At 44.7% G+C, this 18128-nt stretch overlaps 1 protein-coding gene across 1 annotated transcript in view; it reads left to right on the top strand.

The window, feature by feature from the left end:
* LOC116480954 (supervillin-like) overlaps positions 1-17266 on the top strand; it is a 52884-nt gene extending 35618 nt beyond the window's left edge. The window contains 15 exon segments of the mRNA XM_058437027.1: positions 487-547; positions 550-633; positions 760-905; positions 2461-2636; positions 5904-6048; positions 6765-6933; positions 6936-7040; positions 8362-8455; positions 9122-9255; positions 9996-10095; positions 10097-10149; positions 12043-12186; positions 13240-13364; positions 16776-16931; positions 17034-17266. Coding sequence (XP_058293010.1) covers positions 487-547; positions 550-633; positions 760-905; positions 2461-2636; positions 5904-6048; positions 6765-6933; positions 6936-7040; positions 8362-8455; positions 9122-9255; positions 9996-10095; positions 10097-10149; positions 12043-12186; positions 13240-13364; positions 16776-16931; positions 17034-17120 — 1779 coding nt within the window. The 3' untranslated portion in view covers positions 17121-17266.
* The last annotated feature ends 862 nt before the right edge of the window (positions 17267-18128 follow it).

Genomic DNA, 18128 nt, shown 5'->3' with positions numbered 1-18128 from the left:
AAGGGATAGGCAGGATTTCTTTTCCTGAATGTCTCTCAAGCCTTCATTACATGTTTAAATAGGATGCTTTAGGACTATGACCTACACCCCAGTGTTTAGGTCCTGGGTTCCTTCCTACTCCTGTGTAAAAAAGGAAGTGGCCCCACTTTAAAGTCCTTTATCCCAGGTAGCTGTGAAGTTCTGCCATAGACCTATTGAATGAGACTGTCATGGGGTAAAGCTCAAAGAATAGTGTTTTTTAAAAGCATCACATGTGACCTATTGAAGATGGAGAACTATTGCTCTAAAGAATTGATACTCCCTGTTCTTTCAGTTACATTTTCTTGAGGTCATTGAAAATACCCAGTAACCAGCATCCACCCACACCCGTGCTCACAAGGCTTTCCTTGCAGTCACACACTGTTTCTCCCTCTGGTTTTGACATGTGCCACTCGGTCTAGCCAAGGGCTTTTCTACCCAGGTAATTGTGTTCGTTTCTTTTCTTAGGCCTCAGAACTTGCAGCTTTAATTCAGACAAAGAGGGAGCTTGATTGTAGAGCTACTTATATCTAAATCTCGAAGAAGGAATTAATATACACACTCATGCAGCCAAAGACTTCTGAAAGCTTCTGGGTGGCCAAACCCGTTACCAATATGACTTCATTGTACTTCAGATATTGACAAGACTTGAATCTCCTTTCTTCTCCCTTAGCTTGTTCTTCTAAACCAGCTACTTTGCAATGTAAAATGTGATGCCCTCCTGTTGTTCTTATCCCCAAGCTGCTGGAGACCCAAAAGAAGATGAACTCTATGAAGCAGCCATAATAGAAACTAACTGCATTTACCGTCTCATGGATGACAAACTTGTTCCTGATGATGACTACTGGGGGAAAATTCCAAAGTGCTCCCTTCTGCAACCCAAAGAGGTACAGTCCGTGGGCTCTGCCCTTCAGTGAGAAAGCACAATGAAAGCACTCAGCACAGGCTGCCCAATAAATTAGAGAGTAAGTTCCCAATAAAGGTTAGCCAGTGTCAGTACCCATTGTAGAACAATTTACAGCTTTTTAAAAGATTTTCTTTCTTTCTTTTTTTTTTCTGAGACAGAGTCTTGTTCTGTTGCCAGGCTGAAGTGCAGTGGCGAGATTTTGGCTCACTGCAACCTCCACCACTCGACTTCAAGTGATTCTCCTGCCTCAGCCTCCTGAGTAGTTGGGACTACAGGCACATGCCACCATGCCTGGCTAATTTTTGTATTTTTGGTAGAGACAGGGTTTCACTATGTTGGCCAGGATGGTCTCGATCTCCTGACCTCGTGATCCAGCCGCCTCAGCCTTTCAAAGTGCTGGGATTACAGGTATAAGCCACTGTGCCCAGCCAGGGTATTTGTTATTTCACCCCTTTACTGACATCTTAAATGCTAATATGGAATCCAGAATATTGTTCAGAGGTGACATGGATCATTGAAAGCATCGTAGGCAAATGTAAATGTTACTTAGCCCTATCTCTTACATTTTGTATAAACATTAATGGAATATTTTTCAGTCCTTAAGTTTGAGGAATAATAGATTCATATATATATATATATATAATTTATGGATTTGCCAATTAATGTGCTGTTTTTGTCCTGTCATGCCAGAAAATATTTATTAATTATATACATTTCCAGTACCATTAAGTATGCTAAGTACTGAGAAAGTGGAAGACACGCAAGGCCCTTAAGTTTAATTAGGCAGAAGAGTATTAGAAGGAATGTAATCTGGAGCAAGGTTGACTGTGTGATATGTATGGGCTTTTACATGGGCGAAAGAAAAGTCACAGAAAAATAAATATAGGAATCATCAGGAATAATTTTCAATAGAAAGTGAAATTGAGCCGAGTTTAGAGTTAAGCAAAATTTGAATTGCTGGAAGTGAAGGGAGAAATCATTCTAAGAGAAAGAATAAAACAAACTATGAACATAAGAAATAGCATTACATTCATGTATTCATTCAGCAAACAGTTAGTAATCAACCCCTCCTGTATGTTTCACTATGATCTGATCCCTGCCCTTAAGGATCTTGGAATTGTGTACTGGAGAGAAGACACCATTGGATCATGAGTGCCTGGGGTATATGAAGTGGCCTCTGTGTATATATTAACTGAATGAATGAGCACATGAGAGGGGGAGGAACAGGGGAGAGAGGGAGGAAGTCGACAGGAAGATGTGCTTAAAGAATTCTTGTGAATCGCAAGTTGTAAGCAGGTTGAGAGTTCAGAGGAGGGAACATTATCTTGGCCACTTAGGACACTGGGAGGGCAAAGGCTGGCTTGGTGGGGCAGTGCCAGCTGAGATCTCCTGGCCTTTTTGTGTCTGTGTTGGTCGCCCCATTAGGATTTCTGTCTTCCTCCGTTTGACTCACTGTCAACAGAGACCCTGTTGCACCTGATTCAACTGTTACACATTCTTGAAGTTAACAAATTATTTTGTGCCATTTCTCCCAGGTACTGGTGTTTGATTTTGGTAGTGAAGTTTACGTATGGCATGGGAAAGAAGTCACATTAGCACAACGAAAAATAGCATTTCAGCTGGCAAAGCACTTATGGAATGGAACCTTTGACTATGAGAACTGTGACATCAATCCCCTGGATCCTGGAGAATGCAATCCGCTTATCCCCAGGTACTCCTGCCACCGCCTGGGGACGGCTCCCTGAGCAAGCTGATTCCCTTTGATCCCTCTGTTCTCACCACAGTCCTCTACTCTCACTCTTTATAGGGTTCAGTTTTCATAAATGATTATATGCAGTGGACTGTGAATATTCACAAAAGGAACAGTTCTTTAACTTTTATATAACTATTGTGGAAACATGGATGTCGTAGTCTTCTGGAAGAGGTTTGTTATAGTTGATTTCTTGAAGAGAGCAAGAAATGCTGCAAGATCCCCCCTGCGGCATTCCAGGTGCTGCTGTGGCGGATGAACAGCAATTATTTAAACAAATTACATGCGGATCTGAAAGGCTTCCCGGGTCTGGAATTCAGCCATTGATGTGAAGGTGCAAAAGCAACATGCCTCCTTCTAATTTCATACCTTCCCGGCATCACCCTCGAATTCCAGGATTTATTTGGCAGAAGATGATGTTTATGTCTTTATACCTTTTGGGAAAGGAAGAGGGGGAGGAGATGGTGTTAAAATAATGATTGCAATTGTAATTTTCCCTGCATGTACTAGATTCTTTAAAGTCATTTTTGCAATTCAATAGAATATGTGCAAAGTCGGAAATTATGAGTTTGGAAAAATGAATTCCTACATGCAAAGGATTGTTGTTGTTTTTTCAACTATCAGACCAAAAAAAAAAAAAACTAGTGATTTTTAACTATGGGTGCCGTTATAATAGATTAGAAACCAGTGAACCACCAAACAGCATAGAATATTGGGCATCACCCAATACATTTTAATGTTTTCCATTGAATTGGTCTATGAATTTCAACTTTCCTGCCTAGTTTCCTGCTTTAAAATCCAATTACTGATTTTCTTATTAATTAATCATTATAGAAACCATTAAAAATTATGGCAGTGTGATAAGTTTTAAAGTCTTTTTTAAGCAAATGCACTAATGTTTAACCTCAGTATGGTAACAACCATTATTTTAAGGACTGGAACTACAGCTCAAAAGATTCTATTTGGTATAGCAAAGGAAAAAAGAACAAGCTAAAGCATAAAATCTATGTGATGGCCAACTGTATTTAATAGTGGCATAATCACAGATCTGAAAGTAGATGACTGAGCTCCTAACCCACTGGTTTTCAACATCTCTGAGACAGAATCACCTGAGGGGCCTTTAAAAAAAGGCATTTGCTCAGCCCAGCCCCAGAGATGTGTTTTCGATTCATGTGAGTTACAGCTTATGTGTCAATATGTCTTAAAAGCTCCCAGGGATTTTAAGGTGCAGCCAAGATTACACACCCAGCCCTTCTTAGCAAACGAGGCTGAAACCACTGAGCCCAGTTCCAGCTGTAAGTCAGGGAAGGGGGTAGAGAAACCCCTGGCTCCTGGCCCAGGTTTGTCCACCTCACCCTGCAATCTGCCACATCGCTTGCTCACAACGCTTCAAAACATAAATGACAGATTCTAAAGCAGAAACCAAAAGCCCTTTCAATCATCATCTTAGCAAGCCTGCAGAGTAGGACTGACATAAGAGACAGTCATTCAGATATTTTCTGATAAAGACCACAGCCTTTCAAGACCGCCGTGCATTTTCCATAGGTGCTTATGTTTGATTCCTAAAGTCCCACAAGAGCATGAGGTAGAAGTGTCTGTGCTCTGTGATTTATCTGGCAGCTTTCTTTGAATCAGGCAGCCTTTTTGATGTGCCTCAGCTGTGACATCAGCAGCTGTGGTCTTGACCAAGCAGGAAGCGACTGAGGCAGTAGCATAGCAGGGCATAAGCAGCAGGGCAGGTTGCTCTAAGGTGTGGCTGCATCCCAGGCCGGATTCACAACCGAAGATGGATCTGGAGGGATGAGAGATCGTGCATATTATTCCAGGTCTACGCCCTCCGCAGCACGCGTATCTTCTCTACCTTTTCTTTTATTTCTTTTTCTTTCTTTTTTTAATTTTTAATTAATTAACTTATTTTTTTGAGACACAGTCTCACTCAGGCTGGAATGCAATGGTGCTATCTTGGCTCACTGCAACCTCCGCCTCTTGGGTTTAAGCGATTCTCCTGCCTCAGCCACCCTAGTAGCTGGGATTACAGGCGCCCGCCACCACACCTGGCTAATTTTTGTATTTTTAGTAGAGACGGGGTTTCACTATGTTGGCCAGGCTGGTCTTGAACTCCTGACCTCAGGTGATGCTCACCTCGGCCTCCCAAACTGCTGGGATTACAGGCGTGAGCTACTACACCTGGCCCTCAGCTCTACTGTTTTCTAAATTACCTGTATTCTTGGGGACAGCGCAAATTCTGAAATCCCAAGCCCGAACAAAACCTCCTATCTCTCTGTGCTCTCCCTATCTGCTGCCCTGGCCAGTGGCCTAGAAATAAGTCCACAAAAAGGCACTTCAAGATCTACGAAAGTGTGTTCATTTTAGTGATGGGAGAATCTCTGTACTCTGGAGAGCTTTGTTGTAACATGAAACAAAATAGTAGAGAATTAGAGGGAGGGAGCTACCTCTTCCCTACGTCTATTAGTTAATTGGAGGGAAACTTGGTGAGCATTTGCAGGTGACTAGATGGCATAGAGTAGACAACAAGTGAGGTTTGCCCACGGCTCCTGCCATTGCCGAAATCTCCACCCACCGTGCCACCCCCAGGGCATCCCAAAGACAAGAATTTGCTAGAATGTGGCCAGGCACAGTGGCCCACACCTGTAGTCCCAACACTTTGGGAGGCTGAGGTGGGAGGATCGCTTGAAGCCAGAAGTGCAAGACAGCCTGGGCAATGTAACGAGACCTGATCTCTATTAAAAAATTAGCCAAGTATGGTGGCACACATCTGCAGTTCCAGCTATTTGCAAGGCTGAAGAAGGAGGATCACTGCAGCCCAGGAGTTCGAGGCTGCAGGGAGCTGTGATTGTGCAACTGCACTTCAGCCTGGGCAACAGAGCAAGACCTTATCTCAAAAAAACAAAAAACAAAAAACAAAAACAAAAACAAAACTTGCTAGAATGTAAGAAAAGTCTAGTCCTGACATGGTTCATGTCACATTCAGGCACATCAAAAACTCCATGGACACAAAGCTTTGCAAGACTTCAGACTAAAATAACAAAATGTCAGTATTTGGTAAAATGCAGGAAAATAAACCATTTGTTCTATACACCACTTATGTACTTTGAGGTTTTTTCCAGTAGCCACATGTGTTTTAGATTCCTTTGTTTAAGCTTGGCTTAATCTTGGTTCTTTTCCTGTCTTTTCTCCCAACCCCCACCCCCCCACCCCACCCTACAGAAAAGGACAGGGGCGGCCCGACTGAGTGATATTTGGGAGACTTACTGAACACAATGAGACAATTTTGTTCAAAGAGAAGTTTCTGGATTGGATAGAACTGAAGAGACCGAATGAGAAGAACCCCGAGGAACTTGCCCAGCACAAGGTATTCCGGCGACCGAGTCTCAAACCTTGGGGCTTGGTTCGGGTCCCAACAAAAGTGGCCTTGATGTAAAATGATCAAATCAGGATAGTTCGCATGGCCGTCACCTCAGATGTATCATTTCTTTGTTGTAAGAACATTCAAATCTTCTCTTCTAGCTATTTTGAAATCTGCAACACAGTATTGGAAAACAGTCACCCCACTGTGCAGGAGAAAACCAGAGCTCATTCCTCCTCTCTCTTGTCATTTTGTACCCGTTGGCCAACATCTCCCTGTCCTCCCTGTCCCGTCTCCTTCCCACACCCCCTTCCCCATGAAACAGATGCATGTATCAACACATCAAATCATACCCATAATAATGTGTCAATTAAAATACTTTTTTAATTAAAAAAATGTGAACACACATACACACACACACACACACCTACCCCTTAAAGCTAGGAGGCCTTCCCAGGATTCACAAATAGAACAGCAGACTAAGAGTCTGGTTTGCACCTGTTTTCAGGCACCCCATGCACCAATGTGGCCAATGAGTGTTCAGACCTGCCAGAGTCTTTCTGGAAATGCAGCCTTTCCCTGACTGCAGTTAAACATCCTGAGACAGAGTGTGGAAGCTGTATTTTTATGCTGTCCCATGAACAGCTGAAGCAGCATTGAGTGTGACAAGGAATGGCTGCAGAAACAGGCAACTGAACCGATGTCTTCATGTTCCCCTGTAGGAAGACTCCAGGGCCTATGTCAAGCCAAACAATGTGACGCGGATGGTGTCCATGCCCTGGACAACAGCGGGCGCCATCCTGGACCGGGTGAACATTGGCCATGGCTATGGCCTGGTGGAAGGACACGACAGGAGGCAGTTTGAGATCACCAGTGTCTCTGTGGATGTCTGGCAATCCTAGAATTCGACTATAGCAGGCTCCTCAAACAGAGCATCGGGCAGTTCCACAAGGGGGATGCCTATGTGGTCAAGTGGAAGTTCATGGTGAGCACGGCAGGTTAGTGAGCGCTCATGGCTTTTTCCAGCTGAAAGAGGTCAGCCCAGCAGCCCTGAAGGAGCCAGCTTCCCCGATGAACCCTGTCGTGCCCTCTGCTGCGTGCGTGCAGTGGGGCACTGCAGTCATGCGCCTTCGAGAGCCACTTAGTAAACCACAGAGATGAAAAGAAATAAGGCCGAATTCCTAACAACCTAGCATTGCCGAGGCCGCTGGTGTTCACCTGTAGAAATTGAACTTGCACGTCAAGTCTTCTCAGCTCCCTCTCTCCCTCCCCTGCCCCTGTCCCCAGAGCTTTTCTGGGAAAGAGATGATTGGCCTCTAAATGATATTTCCCATGTGGCTGTGTGCTGCTTCAATTAAAGTCATTAAGTACAGCATATCTTCATGATTTAAAGCTGGAACCAAATGGTGCTGTAACATTATAGTAAATACACGCACAGAAGATTTATTTGAAAAGTGAAAGAGGCCGTTTCTCCCGAGACTGAGAGCATGGGTGGTGCTTTGTGGGTCTGGTGTAGTAAATGCAGAGTCTAAACTCTCCTCGGTTCCTGATGGTGACAGACCCCATTGCAAAACACTCACCTAGACGCTTGGCGCTGGGGAAAGGGGGAGTCCGGTGAACTCTGGAGAAATCATCCCTTTCCTTGCCAAGGAGGAGCCTTTCCCACAGCGCTCCTCACCCCTTCCCATTTAGGAGAATATGCAGGTCACAGGTCTGTGATTTCAATTCAGAAGGGAGTTTTTTCGCCTCTTTACAGCCTTCTTGCTGTGCAGGTGCACCTGCCCCCGGGGGCCACAGGAAGCACAGGCAGCTGTTTGCTGATCAGAAAACTGCAGGCTGGGAACCACGTGATTTCTTTCCCGATTTATACAAAATGCATATTTTCATCAACTGACACCATTTCCTGAGCATCTACTCTATGGAAGACAATTTTTGTAGGGACCAAGTAAATATTTCAGACCCTGTCTCCAAGACAGTTATCCATGATGTAAAGCAGGTGCAGGAACAGCCAGCAGGCAGGTCTCACTGAGCGCATGGCCGGTGGGGTTGTGTGCTGTGCAGAGCCGGGCTGTGACCCAGAGGTCCCCTGGCCCTCTCAGGGCACGATGCTGGGGGCTTTACCCTGCCTCTAGCTGAGTGCCTCCTGGGCTCTCTGAGACTTGTTCTGTTGTGATGCTAATTTCTCAGATGAGGAACAGGACCTTAAGATCAAGGAACCTGCCTGAAGCCACACAGCTAGCAGGGAGCAGAGCCGGACACTCACATCCAGGCCTGCCTCTTTTCAAACCCAACTATGCCGTTAACCCATCCTGCACGCAGGGAGTCAGAGTGGGGCTCCAGCACAGAATGTGGGGAGCCGTGAGTTTGGCTACAAGGAGGGGCTGAAGAGCCCAGTCACCAGACCGTGGAGCAGGTCAGGGTTGAACCAGCGGCAAGGCGACTTGAGGTTGGGCCGTTGAACACACCAAACTTCAGGGGCTTCTTAAACAGCAGGAAGGGGATCTTCCAGGGCCCAGGCAGCTCCAGCCTCTCCTTCCAGGGAGTCGTGGGGTGTCAGACAAGGACCCCCAGTGGGAGGGACTCCCTTTCCTCCCCCTTCCCCTCCCTTCCCCTCCCCTTCCCTTCCCTTCCCTTCCCTTCCTTGACAGGGTCTCACTATGTTGCCCAGGCACTTACTTACTTTCTTTCTTCATTTCTTTCTTTCCTTCTTTTCTTTCTTTCTTCTTTCCTTCCTTTCTTCCCCTCCCTCCCTCTCTCCCTCCTCCTCCTCTTTCCTCTTCTTTTTTTCTTTCTTTCTTTTTTTCTTTTTTTTTTTTTTTTTTTCCTTTCCTTTCCTTTCCTTTCTTTTCTTTTCTTTTCTCTCTTTCCAGCAGACTTACAACTTTCAAAAAGTCCAGCTTTGGAGAATTAAGACAGAGCAGGGAGCGTTCAGATTCCAGACCATCCCTCCAGCAGGGGGGAAGCACAGCCCAATGGCACTTGCAGTCACTCCTTAGCCATCGCGGAAGCTCTGGCCCCTTGGTGACACTAGTCCGGCTCCTCTATCACTTGTGCGCACAAGGGCCACACCTGCAAACAGGACTGAGTCAGAGCTCAGGGTGCACTTCTGGGAGAGGGTCAACAAAAAGCAGCAGCTGCACAGGTGGTACAGCCTCCACTTGGCCGATGCTGGCCGGCCTGCTAGGGTTAGCATCCTGGCCCAGTGCCTGCAGAGTAGGGTTGCTCGCGCCCCACCAGGGTCAGGAGGCAGCTGCTTGAGGTGCTCAGGGATGCTGAGCCAGGCTCCTCCAGGGCATGATAGGGGTTTAATTTCTATAAATAGGTGGCTCTGGGGCAAGAATACTTAACCATGAGCAGTTTTCATGCCTCTGTTTTCTGTTATTCCTAAATAGCATTACTGGTACCAAACTTATTCTTGAAACTGCTTTGATGGCATAACACATCCACACTTTATTTATTTATTTATTTATTTTATTATTTATTTATCTATTTATTTATTTATTTATTTTGAGATGGAGTCTCGCTCTGTTGCCCAGGCTGGAGTGCAGCGGCGCAATCTTGGCTCACTGCAACCTCCACCTCCTGGGTTCGAGCAATTCTCAGCCTCTTGAGTAGCTGGGATTACAGGCGTGTGCCACCACAGCCAGCTAGTTTTTGTATTTTTAGTAGAGACGGGTTTCACCATGTTGGCCAGGCTGGTCTCAAACTCCTGGCCTCAAACAATCAGCCTGCCTCGGCCTCCCAAAGTGCTGGGATTACAGGCATGAGCCACCGCGCCTGGCCAGTTCTTTCACTATTACAATTTAACAGGTCTTCTCCAGCTCGAAGCTCAGATAAATTCTACCTATGTTTCCACAATGCTTTGAATTATTTCATATTTTACATTCATCCTTCATCTGGAATTTACTTTAATGCATATGGTGTCTTTAGCTGTGTACGCTTTTCTTTCAAAGATCTTATAAGTTTTAACTTAGCACCCTGCCTGTTCGTCCTCAGCAGCTCCTCTGGGGATTTTGCAGCCACGGAGTTCATGTACCCTGCCCAAACCCCCTCTTGGTCGGTTCCTCCCCTTCCTGCAGGAAGATCTGTACACCATGCTCCAGTCAGGTATGGCTTGCAGGAGGCAGCTATGCTGAGCAGCAGAAGACACACCTTCCATGTGCTTCTGCACACCCAGGGCATGTGCTTATGTTAGCTCATTTCATCCTCATCCCTAAACCAAAAGGAAGGAGGGTGAAATCAGCCACACATTATAGCATAAGGAACGAGGCTCGGTTATTTAACCCACCCAAAGACATCAGCTAAGAACAGGTTGAGCACCACAGTGGCAGGCTTGGCGTCTCCGCTCTTCCAGCCTGCCTCTCAGTCTTCTTGCTGCATGGTCACTGGTCGACTGCCATTGCTCCAGCCATCATGTCTGCATTCAAGACAGAAAGAGAAAGAAGGGGGGAGGAAAAAAGGGAACTTAATAGCCACATCTCTCTCTTTAATCAGATAAAAAAGATGTTTTCCCAGAAGCCCCCAGCAGACTTCTGCTTATGTCCCATTGGCCAGAACTTGTCACATGGCCAACCCCAGCTGCAAGGGAGCCTGGGAAAGCAAATGGCCGGGGAGAAGGGTGTTGAGGTATCGGCTAAGTTAGCCAGTGAACAGGGTCTGCCATACCAAGTCTCCGCAGCAGAGCCAAGACTCCAGCCCAGGTCTTCTGATCCAAGCTCTGTGCCCTCTGGTTGGGAAAGTCACAAGAGACTGGGCTTGACAATCCCTCCCCACCATGCTCCAATGAAGTCAAGGTCAGCTGGCTCTCAGTTTGTGTTTGTTGCTTCTCACATTACAAGAGCCTGGAGCTGCAGCCAGGGACCTCACCTTGCACTGGGAGCCCAGGGCAGCACTGAAAGTTTGACCAGTGCACATGTCATGCTTGGAAAACCTTAGCCACCAGAAAGAGAGGCTGTGCCCACGCCCTTCATCCTGGGGCTCAGGGCAGGTTATCAACCTCCACTGGGCTTTTAAAGTGTAGTTTTCACAGAATCCTGAAACACATGCCAGGAAAGGACACACAGTGAGCCGACTAGCAAGAGTGAGAGGCGTTTTGCCACCTGGAGTAAGAGTCAGGCTGACAATTTGAGGAGGAGAAAAAGTGAGGAGGAAAAGGCAGTGGAACAATTTTTATTTTCACTTTATTTCATTTTATTTTATTTTTTAGAGATAGGATCTCACTCTGTCATCCAGGCTGGAGTGCAGTGACACAGTCATGGCTCACTGCAGCCTCGAACTCCTGGGCTCAAGTGATCATCCCACCTCAGCCTCTGAGTAACTGGGACTATAGGCATGTACCACGCCTGGCAATTTTTTTTTTCTTTTTGTAGAGATAGGCTCTCACCATGTTGCCCAGACTGGTCTTGAACTCCTGGGCTCAAAAAATCCTTCCTCCTCAGCCTCCCAAAGCACTGGGATTGCCAGCATGAGCCACCACTCCTGGCCACAGATTTGATGTTTAAAGCTCATTTCTCTGTAAGAGAGCCATGAGCTCACCTCACTGCTAAGAAGTCGCGCGCAGGGCAGGAACGCCACTGACCTGTCTGCAGTGAGATGTGTGCTCCAGTGTTGATTGTGCTCTTTGGAGATACGTGGTGCTAACAGTCCTTTGAGTGGCACATGAATTATCCCTTCCACTCTTAGCACAGCCCTGCCAGTATCCAGAAGGGCCAGGGGCTTGAGCTGGGGCAAAGGGAGGAGGACCTGGAGGACAAGGAATGAAAGAGACCAACTCCTTGACGCCACCTCTCTGCCTACAGTCTTCTCCCAGTTGAACTATCAAAGGGCTGGGGCGTGCTGGGTTTCTCTGTTTGCCCCTTTGCCCCTGGTTTGACAGCCAAGGGGGTTTCCCCCGTGACACAGCAGTGGGGAGGGACAACATCTACTAGGTTTGGAGAGGAGTGAACAGGAAGTGTCCGTGAAGGAGCTCCTGATGGTCAGACTCTGTCCCTGTCCTCACAGCGCTTTTCCTTGTTGACAATCACCACGAGGTGTACCTCTGGCAAGGCTGGTGGCCCATTGAGAACAAGATCACTGGTTCTGCCCGAATCCACTGGGCCTCCAACCAGAAAAGCATGATGGAGACTGTGCTCCAGTACTGCAAAGACCAGGCCTCGCCAGCAGCTCCCTGGAGTCCTAGACCCTTTTTCCCTTTCTGCACAGGACAGCCAGTGTCTATAAAGCCTGGCAGGCGATAATGAAACCTATTTTTTCCCCTTTAACTTTTTGAGATTTATTAATTTTTAGATTAGTGCATTCTCAGCTGCCAGCATGAAGAAGAACTGGTTTTTCTCTCTGATATTATGAGGCCATCTAACTTGTTACCCTCAAGGATAAAGGCTGTATTGTGGAATGCCCCAGGCAGATTAAAGCCCTGTTGTACTCGGGGTTGATCACACTGAGAGACAAGTTGGCCTCTGCCATGTACATTATCTGCAAGCACTACCATGCGGTTGGAGAATGGAAGTTTCCCCCAAATGGTGAATGGCCATTGCCAACCTTTTTATTACTTATTATTATTTTTAGTATTATATCCTAAAAGAAAGACCCATAGTAAGTTTGTAGTTTTTCGTATACCATCTACATGAAATTTCTGGTCTTTTATGTAAAGTGAAAATACCAGTAATTAATATATTATCACATTTTTATGGTTTCATTGATAGAATTAGTTTAATATCACTGAGTATGTGCAATTGATTCTCTTCCTGAGAAACTCTTTAGCAATAAATAACATATGAAACTTCCATCCAATGTTATAGTGAATGTGGATGTATAAGAAGCTATCATTTGCTGTCAGTCATATTGGAGTTAATCCCGTGGTAGGAAGGCAGACGGATGACTCTACAGGTGAATTCAGGAGGAAGAAAATTCTCTACCCAGAAGCTGCAGACAGAGCTTCTCTCTCCCTTCCAGGAATGCAGAGCGTTTTGTTAGGTTCAAGACGTATAGACTCAGGTTGATTATAGGTCACTATTGTAGTCACAGGCATGAAACTAACATCTTATATAAACATTATCCATGTGTTGTTATGAACTACTAGTAACTTGCATTTTAAGCATGAAGTCATGAATTCTGGCAAAGAAGAAAAGATTTCAAGGGAAATCAGTGAAAGACAGGGTCTCCCTTGGGTCTACTGACGTTGCATTCTGTGTAACTACAGGAAAAAATCTCAAGAAACTACCCCCAAGTCTTACTTTATCCACACTGGTCTGGAGCCCCTGACATTCACCAATATGTTTCCCAGCTGGGAGCACAGAGAGGACATCGCTGAGATCACAGAGGTGGTGAGCACGCTTTCCTGCCCTGTGAAGGTGGCTCCTGTGCCTTTTGGATTGTGGGTTGACTTTACTTTGGGGAGAGCATCCAATTGCACTTTCAAAGTGGGAAAATATTTATTTTGCAACATGATAACATGTCATAGAATTCACTTAGGAAGAAGAGAAGTCTAACGGGAAATCACCTGAACTATTTTAGTAATTTTCTACACAGTATACCCAAATTTTAAAAACTTAAAAGCAAAGGTGAGTTTAACCATGCTGAGGACTATATATATACATAAAAGCTGCAAACTCGTCATTCTGTTTGCTAAGAACCTGTTGCTTGGCATTGCTTGTCTCTCAGTGTCATGTGAGCCCATGTGATGTACAACCAAACCCTCATGTTTCAGATGTTAACCTTGTGTAGAGGAGACACAAACAAAATCTGATGAATTAGTATGTTCAGAAAACTGAATGAATGGAGGTGCTGCAACTCATTTATGATAAGTGATCGCTCAACATCTCATTAATATTGTCTTTTATGAGACCACCCGGTATTTCCACATGAGACATTTATCATAACTTCTATCTACCAAAATATATTGTTATCCAGAATGTTTTCCAACCACACAGAAAATAAGTTACCTATAACGATGTTGAATTTCTTATTGATGAACTATTAACATTGCTAGGAATAGCAGTTCTGAGGATTTATTTTGGTTTGATGGGAGATGGGGTTTTTCCATTTTGATTTTTTTTTTACCATGTGAGAGAGCTGCTTTGATTGGGGAAATGACCCAAGTGTATTTTATAGTCTAAAATTTGTGTCTCTGACCAACTAAAATTAGGGTTTTTTATAGCAGGGAAGAAATGTAACCATATGTGGGAAAACAGGAATGAAGGAGGGTTGAGGAAGAGGAGGTGGTCAACAGGAAGCAGGGAGTCAGTTAGGCATCATGATGGGTGAGGGGCCTGGTAAGCTTCCATTTCTTTTTTCTTTTCTTTTCCAGCCCAGGCTGGAGTGCAGTGGTGTAATCACAGCTCACTGCAGCCTCCACCTTCCAGGCTCAATCATCACAACAGTCCATCAAGATCTATCTTATTATTCCTATTTTACTGGTGTGGGAGCAGAGGCACAGAAACATGAGGTGACTTTCAGCGAGTGGAGAAGTCAGTACTCAGATGCAGGCAGGATCACTCAAACACCTGCCTTTGTCTTGCTCTCTCTCTCTCTCTTTTTTTTTTTTTTTTGGAGATGAGGTCTTGCTGTGTCGCCCAGGCTGGAGTATACTGGTGCCATCATGGCTCATTGCAGCCTGGAACTTCTGGGCTCAAACCATCCTCCCGCCTCAGCCTCCTGAGTAGCTGGGACTATAGGTGTGCACCACCACGCCCAGCTGATTTTTGTATTTTTTGTAGAGATTGGGGGTCTCACTATGTTGCCCAGGCTGGTCTCAAACTCCTGGGCTCAAGCAATCTCCTGCCTTGGCCTCCCAAAGTACGGGGATTATAGGCCAGCCCAAAACCTGCCTGTGACCACTAGTTCCCCCATATATTTGTGATTTGGGCAACAGCTCTTAGTCATGCATTCCCATCATCTACCCACCCAAAATGAGAGAAGCCAGTCTGGGATCCCAAGTTTAATGGAGGAAGAGAATTTACCCAGAATAGCTTGTTCAGATTAAATGCACACAGTGGTTGAAAAGCAAACTTGATTCTGCTCCAAAATATTCTGGATGCACTTTCTGACCTTCTTTTTCTATTGTGGATTAAGAAGGTGCTGAGGCGGGCAGATCACGAGGTCAGGAGATTGAGACTATCTTGGCTAACACGGTGAAACCCTGTCTCTACTAAAATACAAAAAATTAGCCAGACATGGTGGTGGGCGCCTGTAGTCCCCACTACTCAGGAGGCTGAGGCAGGGGAATCGCTTGAACCTGGGAGGCAGAGATTGCCGAGATCGTGCCACTGCACTCCAGCCTGGTGACACAGCGAGACCCTGTCTCAAAATAAAGAAAAAAAAAAAAGAAAAAAAGAAATCAAGCTGGGGAGGGGAAGAGGGTGTGATTTCTTTTCAGTTCAATTATTTTAAAAATATTTTTAAACAAATTCCATTATTTGGAGGTCTCTGGTGTTTAGACTTAAAATCTACTAACGTTAGTTTGTAATTCACTCATGGGAAAGTCCCTAAACATTTTTCCAGAGGCAGTCCTGAGACAAGATTTGTTTGAAACTCTGTGATAAGGTGAGAAAACATCTAAAAGTCAGAGAAACAAGACTCCATCTCTACAAAATATTTGAAAAGTGTATTAGGCAGGCGTGGGGGCATGCACCTGCAGGCCCAGCTACTCAGGAGGCTGAGGTGGGAGGATCACTTGAGCCTAGGAGTTCAAGGCTATGATTGCACCACTGCACTCCAGCCTTGTGACAGAATGAGACACTGCCTCTAAAAAAATAAAATAAAGTAAAAATGGGGCCAAATGCAGTGGTTCACACCTGTAATCCCAGTGCATTGTCAGACTGAGGAGGGAGGATCAGTTGAGGCCAAGAGTTTGAGACCAGCTGGGGCAACAGAGCAAGACCTGATAAGAAAGAAAGAAAGAAAAGAAGGAAGGAAGGAAAGAAAAAGAAAGAAAGAAAGAAAAAGGAAGAAAAAAAAAAAAGGAAGGAAGGAAAAAAAAAAAAAAAAGGAAGGAAGGAAGGAAGGAGAAGGAAGGAAGGAAGGAAGGAAAGGAAGGAAGGAAGGAAGGAAGGAAGGAAGGAAGGAAGGAATGAAGGAAGGAAGGAAGGATTAGCCAGACATGGTGATGCACACGTGTAGTCCCAGCTACTTGGGAGGCTAAGGCAGGAGGACCGCTTAAGCCCAGGAGTTCGAGGCTGCAGTGAACTATAATAGCACCACTGAACTCCAGCCTGAATAACAGAGACCTTGTCTCCAAACTATTTTTTTTAATTTCAAATTTAAAAATTAAAAAAATTAAAAGTTGAGACAACTACAGGGCTTTGGGCAATCTCTTATCTTTCAGAGCCATTTCCTCCTTAGTGACATGGAGCTATGCATCCTCAGGCTGTGTACAGATGGCACAGGGCTGTGTGTTTGCAAGCACTTAATAAAACGAGTTCAATAATGAGAACACTCGGACACAGGAAGGGGAACATCACACACTGGGGCCTGTTGTGGGGTGGGGGGAGGGGAAAGGGATAGCATTAGGAGATATACCTAATGTAAATGACGAGTTAATGGGTGCAGCACACCAACATGGCTCATGTATACATATGTAACAAACCTACACGCTGTGCACATGTACCCTAGAACTTAAAGTATAATAAAAAATAATAATAATAATAATAAAAATATTATTTCCTACAGTCAAAAAAAAAAAAAAGAGTTCAAATGTAGGACAGGAGCTTTCCTCTCTGCCCCCTCCTCTTCTCTAGGACACAGAAGTTTCCAATCAGATCACCCTCGTGGAAGACGTCTTAGCCAAGCTCTGTAAAACCATTTACCCTCTGGCTGACCTCCTGGCCAGGCCACTCCCGGAGGGGGTCGATCCTCTGAAGCTTGAGATCTATCTCACCGACGAAGACTTCGAGGTAAGCGGTTCTTCCAGTGGGGTGGGGATGGGAGTAAGACAACACACGCACGCCTGGCTCCTTTCACTGAGCCGCGCGGGGCGCTTCTCCCAATGTTTCCAGTTTGCACTAGACATGACGAGGGACGAATACAACGCCCTGCCCGCCTGGAAGCAGGTGAACCTGAAGAAAGCAAAAGGCCTGTTCTGAGTGGGGAGACGTCAGAGGAGCTTCACGGTCACGTCCAATACCACCGCACCAGGGAAATGGATATATATTTTTGGACTGGTGTTTTTCACAAAGTATTTTTCAATCAGAGTTTTCAGAACCTGACATTGTTAAAGATACTGCTTGTCCCAGAGTTGCGTATTTTGTAAATGTTCAAGGGAACTGTTTGGAAACTTCTTTCCACCATTCAGCAGATTATCAGAATTAATAAAAGTATCTGCTATGTGCACTTAAGCCGCAGCTGCTATAGATAGCACTGCCTTCTTCTTCCAGCTAGGCAATGCTTTTTTTTTTTTTGGAAGCAGTTCTCTTTATAAAGTGTTATTTTGATAGTTTGTGGATTCTAAAATATATGTATATATTTATTTACACACCATATAAGTCAAATATGTATTTAACAAAGCAATATGTATTCATTCACTTTCAAGATATTTTTGGTGTCAAAATAATATGAAAAGGTAGATGGATAGCTCTGCCACCAAGAGGTATCTTCATACACGTTTGGAAATGTTTCCTGCAGCATTAGGTATGACTTGTTCTAAGTACTGCTTCTGCTGCTAAAATGAACAAAGAATTTGTACTTAATGGCACGGACCCTGGAGAATCTATGCGAATCAACCTTTCTACCTTAATATCTCCCCCTAAATGCCTTGTTTTTATGTACAGTTTATATACAGAAAAGTTTGCTCTGCATCTTCGATGATGGTTTGGAACATTATCTACAATTTTACTCTCAGATAACCAGAATAAAAACATCTCAATTTCTAATACCTGTTGTAAACATTACACATCATTTTGTGATACAGGACTTTCGTCTTGTGCTTTTGGAAATAAAAGCATCAGAATAAACACAACAGTTAATTTATTGGTTCAAATTAAATTCCAAGCATGTTCCTTTCTGGAAATCTTTTTTTTTTTTTTTTTTCGGTAAATGTTAACCTAGCACCAATATTGTATCATTAAATATTAATGGCTATACGTCTGAATTTA

Source organism: Hylobates moloch, unplaced genomic scaffold (assembly GCF_009828535.3).
Source record: "Hylobates moloch isolate HMO894 unplaced genomic scaffold, HMol_V3 SCAFFOLD_3, whole genome shotgun sequence".
Taxonomy (NCBI): Eukaryota; Metazoa; Chordata; class Mammalia; order Primates; family Hylobatidae; genus Hylobates; species Hylobates moloch.
Note: the sequence above shows the minus strand (reverse complement) of the source record. Positions and strands in the feature narration are given on the sequence as shown.